This window comes from Erinaceus europaeus, chromosome 6, assembly GCF_950295315.1.
Source record: "Erinaceus europaeus chromosome 6, mEriEur2.1, whole genome shotgun sequence".
Lineage (NCBI taxonomy): Eukaryota > Metazoa > Chordata > Mammalia > Eulipotyphla > Erinaceidae > Erinaceus > Erinaceus europaeus.
Window position 1 is genome coordinate 22,090,032 of NC_080167.1, and position 12,042 is coordinate 22,102,073.

General features: G+C 40.7%; 1 gene segment (V, D, J or C); it reads left to right on the plus strand.

Moving 5' to 3' along the window:
* Positions 1 to 2,109: 2,109 nt before the first annotated feature.
* LOC103127111 (probable non-functional immunoglobulin lambda variable 5-48) lies at positions 2,110 to 2,701 on the plus strand. The segment is given in 2 exon segments: positions 2,110 to 2,183; positions 2,277 to 2,701. Coding segments are annotated over 2 exon segments (468 nt in total).
* The last annotated feature ends 9,341 nt before the right edge of the window (positions 2,702 to 12,042 follow it).

Sequence of the window (12,042 nt, forward strand, 5' to 3'; positions counted from 1 at the left end):
AATAAGGAAGGAAGGAAGGAAGGAAGGAAGGAAGGAAGGAAGGAAGGAAGGAAGGGAGGGAGGGAGGGAGGGAGGAATTGAGAATCAGAACACAGGAGGAAATTTGATGGTCAGGTGGGGTCATTCTGAGTGAGACACTTGCATTCAGGCTTCTGAAATGTACCCGGGAGCTGTGAAGGGCAAGCACTGACTATGAAAAAGGTTTTAGAAGCTCTTGTCTTCTTTAAGCACAAAGAGATGAAAATATCGTCTGCAGAAAAGTATATACAGCACTGCATGTGGGATACAGATATTAATTCTCCTTATTAGTTCTCCCAAGAAAAGAAGCAAGTCTACTTAAAAAATAATGACTTCTGGATTGTGGACATTTTAGCAGGGACTCTAAGTTGAATCAAAAGATAATGTTAAATAAGAATTAAAACTTAAGATAAAAAAATAAATACTTATTTTTGCTATGGGAAAGGTGATCAACCTGATGGAGGAGATTTCACGACTTACTGAGGAGAAATATGTGAAAAGTAAAAATTTTGCTAATATCTGAGGGAAGAGAACAAAAAATGATGGGTCTGTGAGCTCTGTGTTCAGAGAAGAGATAGATCTACACTGTGAGTATGGGAGAAGGGAGGTGTGGCTACCAAAATTGGTAGTTTCAGACATTTTGTATACACACGAACTTAGCTCTTTCACAAGATGATATTATTTATTCATCTACTTCAGGTGCTCAAATTCAGGTCAGCCTCTTCAATTTGTCAATTTACAAATGATATACATTCTTTATCTTATATTATTTATTTATTTCCTTTTGTTGCCCTTGTTTTATTGTTGTAGTTATTATTGTTATTATTCATGCCGTCGTTGTTAGATAGGGCAGAGAGAAATGGAGAGAAGAGGGGAAGACAGAGAGGGGGAGAGAAAGATAGACACCTGCAGACCTGCTTTACTGCTTGTGAAGTGACTCCCCTGCAGGTGGGGAACTGGGACGGTGGTGGGGGGGTGCCAAACTGGGATCCTTACGCTGGTCCTTGTGTTTTGTGCCACCTGCTCTTAACCTCTGTGCTACTGCCCAACTCCCAAATGATATACATTCTTAAAGGGAAAAAGGAAATAAAACTACAAAAAAAATTGTGAGATAGCTAAAATAATTTTTATTACCACCTGAATTAGGCTTGGGAATTGATGGCTGCACAATGAATCTGTCACTCTCAGTGGTCATTGTTTTCCTTTCCTTTCTTTCTTTGTTTTATTTAATAGCACAGAGAGCAATTGAGAGGGGAGGGAATATACATAAAGAGAAATAAGAGTCACCTGGAGCACCGCTTCACAGCTCCTGAAGCTCTCCCTCTGCATGTGAGGACTTGAACATAGATCTTTGTATATGGAAATTTGTGCAATTAACTGGACGTACCACCAAGATGGCCTTCAAGATATTTGTGTTTTACCACACAGATTCATTATATGCTGAAATACAAAGAAGATTTTCTTTTCATAAATAATCATATGTCACTGAAATGATAGGTTTATCGTCTCTATTCTAAGGTTATGCCACCTCAAATTGTCAGTGTACACGTTTATACAACCCACATGGCAAGACTTAATGAGAGTGGAAACCACTATGGTAACCCTGTAAAGAAACTTGTGCCTATGATATTTAGGAAGAGGCCACACATGAGTTGACTAGACTCAATGAAGTTGTGGGCTGCTGAAACTAAGGGAATTCTCAGAGTTTTGGCCATGGAGATGTGACCATCAACCCCCATGAAGAACATGTAAGACAGCCCTGTGATTCCCCCCCCACCAGAGCTGTTAAATGAGGTTTTTGTCTTAAAGGAGCTTGGGATGGAGCTAATCCCTGTGATCTCTCATGGGAGATTGAACATCTGAGTTCTCTCAGTCCTGACAGGACCTTTAGTAGGAACCTATGGGTGTTGTCATCAAATGCTTTCCCAACAAGTAAAACAAACCTCCATCCTCTCCATTCTGAGGCTTGAGCTGAGCTCTAGAACCAGGGCTCAGGGAGGGGTTAGATAGTCACTGGATGTAAACCATTTGCATGCAGAGCTCCTCCTCCTATATGAAGGTGAGAATAAAGGGAGGCCTGGGGCATGTTAGTCCCACGGTGGTCTTAGGGGTCCTGTACACCATGGCATGGACTGTAATCCTCATGCTTTTCTATTATTGCGCAGGTAAGGACATTAATTGGAACAATGACTAGTCTCCAGTCAATATTACATGTGTTATTTCAGGACTTGAGACCATTAACCTTATCCCTTTTGCAGGTTCTCTCTCCCAGCCTGTGGTGACTCAACCTCCCTCCCTCTCTGCATCTTTGGGATCAACAGCTAGACTCACATGCACCCTGAGCAGTGGCTTAAGTGTTGGTAGTTATAGGATTTTCTGGTACCAGCAGAACACAGGAAGCTCCCCCAGGTATCTCCTGAACTACTACTCTGACTCAAATAAGCACCAGGGCTCTGGAGTCCCCAGCCGCTTCTCTGGATCCAAAGACACCTCAGCAAATGCAGGACTTCTGCTCATCTCTGGGCTCCAACCTGAGGATGAGGCTGACTATTACTGCAGCACATGGCATAGCAGCAATAATTACACAGTGTTTCAGACCCACAGGGAAGTGAGACTAAAACGTCCTCTGTGTCTGTTCTTTGGGCAATTACCGTGCTCTACTGCAACCAAGACTAATAGGTGATATCTATTGTCATTTCTTTTTTATTTTTTAATGACTTGATAATGATTTACAAAATTACATGTCAACAGGGGTATAATTCCATACTGTTTCCACCACAAGTGTTCTGAATCCACAATCCCTCCATTGCAAACCACCACAATTCTAGCAAGGTTGCAGACGTGGACTATCCACCATTCCTTACAAATATCTATCTACATTTGTACATAATTGCTCCCTTTTTTCTTCCAGGTCAAGTCCTCTCTCCCCCTCCAAGCCACACATAACCCTATTACTACATCTAAATGTCCCTCCCTTTTTCCTCCTCTCTCTCTGGGTCCAGACATATCTGTAGTTCAGAGTTCTCTTATCCTCTTCTTCCTATCACTTCTCCCCCACTGGGAATATGATCAAAACTGTTTTGGGGGTTCAGAAGGTAGAAATTCTGGCTTCTGTAATTGCTTCTCAGCTGAATGTGAGCATTGACTGGTTGATCCATGCCCCCAGCCTGTTTCTATTTTTACCTAGTAGGGTAGAGCTCTGGAGAGGTGAGGTTCTAGGACACATAGGTGAAGTCATCTGCCCAGAGAAGTCAGGATGGACTCATCGTGTGTCTTCAGCTTGGTGTCTGGAAGGTGGCAAAACATAAAGTGAGACAAAATGGTTAATGAACAGGAACCAAAATGTAGGAACAGAGAAAATGAGATTAGGGATCATAGAGCAGAAGAAAGTTAAGAAGTCCATTTTAGGTATGTTTCTAGGGGCTCATAACTATGGTAGTTTTTGCATGAGTTTGATAGCTAACGTGAAGTTGAATAAAACTATTGTTGAGAAAATGGTGTCAGAGCAGCGAAAAGGGCTAGAAAGTTGGATTAGGGCAGAGAGAAGCTCCTATTCTTGAAAAAAAATTCTATGGATAAAATCAACTATTTACCTCCATCCACCGGACTCAGGGCTCATATATAGATTTATACTTAGCACCAGAGCCTGTGTAACCTATGAGTCCCTGTTGGCCTGCACTCACAGTTCATGGTCACAGCTGGGAACTAACTTTACAGGTTGCACTCATTTTAGGATCAATCTTTCTCAAGTGTCAGGGCAGGATAACCCAGCCTCCCTTTGAAGACTGGGGCAGTCCCTACCATTGCTGCTTTATGGTGAGGGCAAGGTCCTGGGAAGGTCTGCAAAAGGATTTGTGATAATGTTCTTGATGGAAGTGACCAGTGGTGGTGCAGAGAGGAATCCATTAGAGGTTTAGGACCATTAGAGGTTTATCTGTGTGGGAATCCAAGGATTTCCTGACTCGGGTCCCAGATGATGACCCTAGTTTAGTATTGACCCAAAGAGCCATTATTAAATGAGCCAGTGTCATTTCCTATTCAACTTTTGTAGTTCTCTCTTTATTTGTGGACCTTAGACTTTCTCCAAGTGGTTTAAATGTTGAGTGTTTTTATGGAACCCAACCAGAATTAATTTTGGGGAGGGGGAATCTATCTTCTTTGAGCCTTCCTGCTAGATTGCCAAGCTAATGTGATCTAAGTCTAATCAATTAGAGAATTTATTATGCCTTCTCTAGGCACTTCTACTAGAATTCCAAGTCTAATCACTGAAGACTCTTGAGCACTTTTACTTTGAGTTATGTAATTGTCCCTTGCTTGTGGATACATGTGCATCTGTACCCAATATTCTAAGCCCTAGCTTATATTTAGCATCTATAACTTTGTTAGACGATGTGTCATATAAAGTTGACTTAAGCAGTATCATGATTGTCACTTCCTGTTAATCTCCTCTCTTCCTGGAACCTGTGACTGTTGTTAAAATTCGGATGGCTCCAGCTGGCCGGGCTAGCTTGCTTCACGGTGGTGAACAGAGACGCGGAGACAACGGCTGGGCAGGGAAGCTGTATTTCTTTATTCAGGAACAACGATTCACAAACTAAGACAAACTAATCACCAAACAGAACTCTGCTGTCTCTTTGCGGCGGCACAAGCACTCTCTCTTTTCTGTAACTCGGGAACTCTCGAACTCAGGAACTCAGGAACCCTCCAACTCTGGCACTCTGAAACTCTTCAACTGTGGAACTCTCTCTTACTCTGTAACTCTGAAACTCTCGAACTCAGGAACTCTCTCCCTTACTCTGGAACTCTCGTACTCGGGAACCCCCTGAAACTCTGGCACTCTGGAACTCAGGAACCCTCTCCCGGGGTTCCTTGGGGCGGGGCCAAGCAGGCCCGGGAAATTAATTGGACTGATCCAATTCTCTTGGTGGGGGAGGGCTAGAACAAACCAATGTAAAGCATACGACATGTGACTGTGTTGGTTTCATGCCATTTCCATAGTTTATTTCTAATTTTTATCTAATTGCTGTTTAACCACTCTCACCCAATGTTTTATCCAGGTAAAAATGGAAAGAAAGGGAGAGTGGGATAAACACCACAGAGATAAGCTCATTCCATTGTTGTATGGATGGACCAGGATGGAACTAGATTGTGCACATGACAAAGCGGAATCACCTTCTAGGTAAGCTGCTGTGTCCGCTTTAATTTACTCCTTGTAAAATATATTTATTTTTCATGTTTATTTATACATTTTGTCAATAGGATTATTATTATGTCTCTATGCTTATCACCTTCCGTTGCTCCCATAATTAACTTCCTTTTTTTTTTCTTTTTTTCTAGCTCTGATCTACTGGCAGTTAGTTATTTGCCCTGCAGTTGGAAACCTGGGACTTGAACTCAGGCTCTTCCATGTGATAATGTGTACACTCTACAGATTGAAACATATCTAGGTTCCAAAGTTCTATTTTTCTTACCACATCTATACAGCCAAGACAATAGTGGCCTTCTATTGACATTATTTGACCTCAGCATATTTGTAAATCAGCAGAGTGCTCAGTCTACATATGTAAAGATAACTCATGTTCTGCATGGGAAAGGCGAGCTGTTCAGTGGGAACATCAGGAAGGAGCATAACAATATTCATTGGTGCACTTCAGCAATGATGAAGGGGTTGGAATATAATAATAAAAATCATAACTAACTACATGCAATAAGACATAAATTAATAAAAATCATAATTACATTCAATACTATGTAAATTAATAATATAATGTGCATTCAATATATGAAGCGTATAATTTATGTAACTGTTGCTGGGCATCCTCCGGCCAATGGAGAAATGGCAGCAACACAGGGAACTGGCAGTGAGGGTAAGGTGCAGAGGAAAGGATCAACCTCTGGGAGTGCTTCAGAGAGAGAGCTCATTTATTGTTCATACACAGGGTTAGACATACTGATCACCATCCAATAGGAACATGGGGAAAGTATGAAGGACCCAAAGAGGAAAGCGCATGACATTCACACCATGTTAACTACCCTCAGGTGCACCTTAATCATGCTCCTAGTTTACACCTGCTTCTCATATCCAGCTCGGGCTCAAAGCAAGTTACCAGCCCATAAGGACCCAAGTTATGGCCTTATAAAGGGAGGTCATGTATTGGTCATGCATGAAAAACGGGACCCTTTAGGGTATGTTGTGTAAGGAGGTAGCTCCCTTACCCCTGAGCTCGTGCCATCTCAGCCTACAGAGTCGAGGAGGGACAGCCTTTAGGCCAGGTTGGCCTTGGGGTCTACCTCCTCAAAACTCATTGTAGAAATGATAGGCCTCTACGCAGGTTGGGGGATCTGCGCCTCCCACATAATTCTGTGTTTATATATATAGTATAAATCTTTTCTAAATCTAGCATTTAAACAAAACCAAAATGCAAGATTAAATGTGTGTTATCAAAATATGCATTTTGGGGACAGGGTGATGGCTCACTTGGTGAAGTGCACATATTACTATGCACAGGAAGCTGGCTCAAGCCCTTGGCCCCCACCTGTAGGGGGAAAGCTTCACAAATGCTAAAGCAATGTTGCAGATGTCTCTCTGTAGCTCTATCTCCCTTTCCCTCTCTCCCACCCTCTCAGCTTCTCCCTGTTCAATCAAATACAATAAAGTTTAAAAAATAAAATAATAATAAATAGCCATTTTTATGATCCATCATTGAAACTAGACACAGAGAAGTCACAAAGCCAAAATTCATGTAAATAAAGAACAAAGAGACACTCTGAAATTTAAAAAAGCATCAACATTATCAATGTTTAAAATGTTATAAATGTATGCTCCTCAAGACTGACTCCATTACAAATGCCTGAACAGTCATACACACAAATTCAAATCTGAAAAAAACGAAGATAAGGAAGAAATGAATCAAAAAAAAAAAAAGATAATAAAAGTAGAAAGCATCCAACGTTGTGAATGGTCCTTAATAAGGTTCCTGATCTTTTCAGAATAGCCTATCATCAATCACAAGGGTGCTCCACTGCCATCTTTTGACTAGAGGTCATCCATTGGCCAGAGCATGATGAAAGAAGTCACTTGGTCTCACAGTCACTGTTTTTTAGCCTTTCAAAATTTACATTCACTGTCTCCTGCAAGTCTCTTCCATACCTCTCCCTAAGATCAGTGTCTCAGTTCCACTCTATTATACTTACCTTCTCTATGGAGAACCAGTTACTGAAGTTACACGAATATAGTCTCACTATTATCCAGAGAGAGTGGTGCTGACATGTGTGACTACGAACAATACATTAATTATTTTTTAGCACTAGAGTTATTGTTTTGACCCATGACTATTTCTGTAATGTGTAGCAAATTCTATGTATAGCATGACAAATGAGGCTTATTGCTTATTGATTTTTCTATCCAATACATAAAAAAATAAAATAAAAAGCCATGGGCCTCTTGCAATATACCCAAAATAGACCTACTAGCCTTCTCCAAAATAGAGACCCCAAATCTCATCTGCTACAGTCTTACCTTTAGATTACTGTTATTAAACAATTTGCTTTATCTCTTAATGCTTTTTCAGCCATCAAGTTGCATATGCTACCATGACACCAACCTGACTTAATTGGACAGATGAACTCACCAAATAAACCCTGGAACCCCACCTCTCTAGACTCCTGCCCCACTAGGGAAATATAGAAACAGGCTGAGAGTATAGAGTGACCTGCCAACAGGCATGTCCAGTGGAGAAGCAATTGTAGAAGCAGAGCTTTCACCAATGGAGGGGATGGGATATGAAACTCTGGTGGTGGTAATTGTGTGTATTATATCCCTTTTTAAAAAATTTATTTATTTATAAAATGGAAACACTGACAAGACCATAGGATAAGAGGGGTACAATTACCACCACCAAAGCTCTGTATCCCATACCCTCCCCTGATAGCTTCCCTATTCTTTAACCCTGTGGGGATATAGACCTAGGGTCATTATGGGGTGCAGAAGGTGGAAGGTCTAGCTTCTGTAATTGCTTCACCATTGAACATGGGCATTGAGAGGCTGATCCATACTCCCAGCCAGGCAGGGCTATGAGGAAACAGAGCTCCAGGATACATTGGTGGGGTCATTTGCCCAGGGAAGTCTGGTTGGCACCATGCTAGCTTCTGGAACCTGGTGGCTGAAAAAGAGTTAACATATAAAGCCATACAAATTGTTGATTAATCATCAACCAAAAGGCTGGAATATTGCAGATTAAAATTTGGGGTCTATGGACTAGGAAGACAGCATAATGTTTCTGCAAAAGTCTTTCAAGCCTGAGGCTCTGAGGTCCTAGGTTCAATCCCCAGCACCACCATAAGCCGGAACTGAGCAGTGTTCTGGTCTCTTCCTCTCTCTCTCTCTCTCTCTCTCTGTATCTACTCTTCCTGATTAAAATAAAATAAATAAAACATAAATATTTTTAATATTTATTTTCCCTTTTGTTGCCCTTGTTGTTTAATTGTTGTAGTTATTATTGTTGTTATTGATGTCATTGTAATTGAATAGGACAGAAAGAAATGGAGAAAGGAGGGGAAGACAGAGGGGGGAGAGAAAGACAGACACCTGCAGACCTTCCTCACCACTTGTGAAGTGACTCCCCTGCAGGTGGGGAGCTGGGGGCTTAAACCGGGATCCTTATGCTGGTCCTTGTGCTTTGTGCCATGTGCGCTTAACCCACTGCACTACTGCCCGACTCCCAGTAAAACTTTTTTTAAAAAAAATTCATGGTCTATGTTTTGGAAATAGCTAGTAGATCTATTTTAGGTATATTCCAAAGGGCCCATGACTTTATTAATTATACTATAGTCTTGTTGATCGTTGTTAAATCTATCATAAATAGATAGGTAGATAGATAGATAGATAGATAGATACATACATACATACATACATACATACATACATACATACATGCATAATGGTGAAATACTGAAAAAAGTAGCCTGTGTTGTGGGACAAGGTATGTATGTGCACCCTTACTTTTGTTATTCAGCATGGTGCTGTGTGTCTATCAGAACCTTAAGGCAGTGAAATAGTGACAACATAGATATTGCACAGAACAAGAAGTGAGTGTCCCTATTGTCATGTGTCAATGTTTACAAGGTGGGTGTGGTATGGATGGTGGTGCACCTGGTTAAGTGCACATGTTAACAATGCACAGGACCCAGGTTCAAGTACCCAGGCCCCAACTGCAAGTAGTGAAATAGTGCTAATGTCTATCTTTCTCTTCTTTATGTCCTTCCCTTTCCTCTCAATTTCCTCCTGTCTATATCAAAATATATTAATAAGTAAATAAATAAAAATATCTTAGTGGCCCTGGAGGTGGCAATGGATAAAGCACTGGGTTCTCAAGCATAAGGTCCTGAATTCAATCCCTGGCAGCACATGTACCAAAGTGATATCTGGTTCTTTCCCTCTTTCCTCCTATCTTCCTTACTAATAGATAAATAAAATATTTTTTAAAAAATAAAAATATTTTACAGAGGAAAAGCCTACTTTGTCCATATAAATTCAAGGATAATAACAAACAGAAATTTGTGAGGCAGAGTTAGAAAAAGAGAACATCGATTGAAACTTAATTGTGGAGTGGTGTGCTGCATAAAAGCAAGAGACTCTGGGAAGGAAATGGATATCTCTGGGGAAATAGGGCTTGGGGTCATCAAGGGTATATATAAGATACTTCTTTTTTTGCCTCCAGGCTTATTGCTGGGGCTTGGTGCCTGAACTACGAATCCACTGCTCCTGGAGGCCATTTTTTCATGTTTGTTGCCCTTGTGTTACCCTTGTTGTTGTTGTTATTATAGTTGTTGTCATTGCTGTTGTTGTTGTTGTTGGATAGGACAGAGAGAAATCCGAGACAGGAGGGGAGACAGAGAGGGGAGAGAGAAAGATAGACACCTGCAGACCGGCTTCATCGCCCCTGAAGCGAACCCCCGCCCCCCCAGCAGGTGGGGAGCCGGGGGCTTGAACCAGGATCCTTCAGCTGGCCCTTGAGCTTTGCACCATGTGTGCTTAACCTGCTGTGCTACCGCTTGACACCCATAAGATACTTGTTACACAGAATTGGGAAACCATACATATCTATTGACAAATATGCTGTAATTCATTACAATTACCTTAAAAAGTCAATGATACCAGGCAGTTATAGAAAGATAGATTTGGGGAGTCAAGTGGTAGTGCAGCAGGTTAAGATCAAGAGGCACGAAGTGCAAGGACCAGCTTAAGGATCCCAGTTCGAGTCCCCCAGCTCCCCACCATCAGGGGAGTCACTTCACAGGCAGTGAAGAAGGTCTACAAGTATCTTTCTCTCCCCTTCTCTGTCTTCCCCTCCTCTCTCCATTTCTCTCTGTCCTATCTGACATCAATTACAACAACAATAATAACCACAGCAATAATAAAAAACAACAAGGGCAACAAAAGGGAAAATAAATAAATATAAAAAATTTAAGAAAAAGAAAGATTTGATGTCTGTTTGGATGTCCACTTTAAATGAATTAAATACAAAATTTCAAATTACATGAATATGCAGATTTTACAAGAAAACATAGGCAAAGATAAACTTTATTATCAACTTTGTTGCCAAATATTTTAGACAAAAAAATCAATAGAACTAAAAATTTATGAATATTGAAACTCACCAACAATGAACCTTTTCCCTGTCCTTTGCTTAGTGAATGACTGTTACATTACTAACAAAATTAAGAGATTGCAATGCCAATCAATTTGTGACAGCTGTTATGATCTATTACTGTAATGCACATGAGATCAAGGAGACCAAAAATATATGTATATTCTACAGTACATACCAACTAGGAGTATGATCATGGCATTATCTTTTAAAGGACAAAGACCACGTCTGAGAGAAAGGAAGCCCTATAGGACCATGCTGCCTCTAAAATGAGGCATTTACAGACAAAAATGTATGTAAAAATAGTCATTTGGACAACTCGTTATGCTTAGTGTTGTAAGGAGATGAAAGACAACCACTGGGTAGATTTGTTCATATATGGAGTACAAAATTGAAAGACATGGACTTAAAAAAGAAAAGAAAAGAAAACAAGATACGGGAAGAAGGAGGGGGAGGATGGTGAAGGAGGAAGAAGGAGAAATGGGAGTAGGAGCCAAACTGCGACTAAGACTTTGTGAAAACTATGATGGTTATCATGGGGGGAAGGGCACATAAATTATTGGTGGTGCAGTGTCTATATTTCTGTAGTCTTATAATCTTGCAAATGAGCACAAACTACTAGAAATATATTGTATGGAAGCAAAGGACTCTGGGGTAGGGTGAGAGTGGGCAGGAGTGGCTGTAGAGAAACTTTTGGTTTGGTGCATAATAAAATTGTAGACACAATTCATTATGTATCATTCAGTCTGTATGTCAATGACTGTAGAATAAATTGTCCCACACACAATAAAAATGACACAAAATATTTTAAATGGATTTTTTCCTTTATTGGGGGATTAATATTTTACAATTGACAGTAATTTGACAGTTTGTACATGCATAACAATTCTCACTTTTCCAAATATCAAAACAACCCCAATTAGGTCCTCTGACACAAAATATTTAAAATATAATTTTAAAAAGGAGAAAGAACTAATAAAAAAGACAAGGTCTTTGATGTGATCTGGGGCCCATATTCAGCTTAGGAGCCTATGTGACCTCTGCATCCCTGTAGATCTGAGCTCACATTCTGTGGTCATAAGTAGGAACATTCCAAGCTGCCCCAATATCAGGACCCATCTTCTTCAGGTGTAGCATAGAGTATGTTGTCCAGCCTCCCTATGGAGGAGGGAACATTCTCTACCATTGCTGACGAAGTTGAGGGCAAGTTCCTATGGAGGCCCACAAAGGGGTCTCTTTTGTTGTTCCTGAGAGAGATGACCAGTAATGATGGAGAGAGGGATTTATTCGAAGTCTAGGCTCATCATGTCTGTTTGGGAATCTCAGGACTTGCCAAATAGGGCCCCAGCTGATGGGGTGGCCTGATAGTGACTAA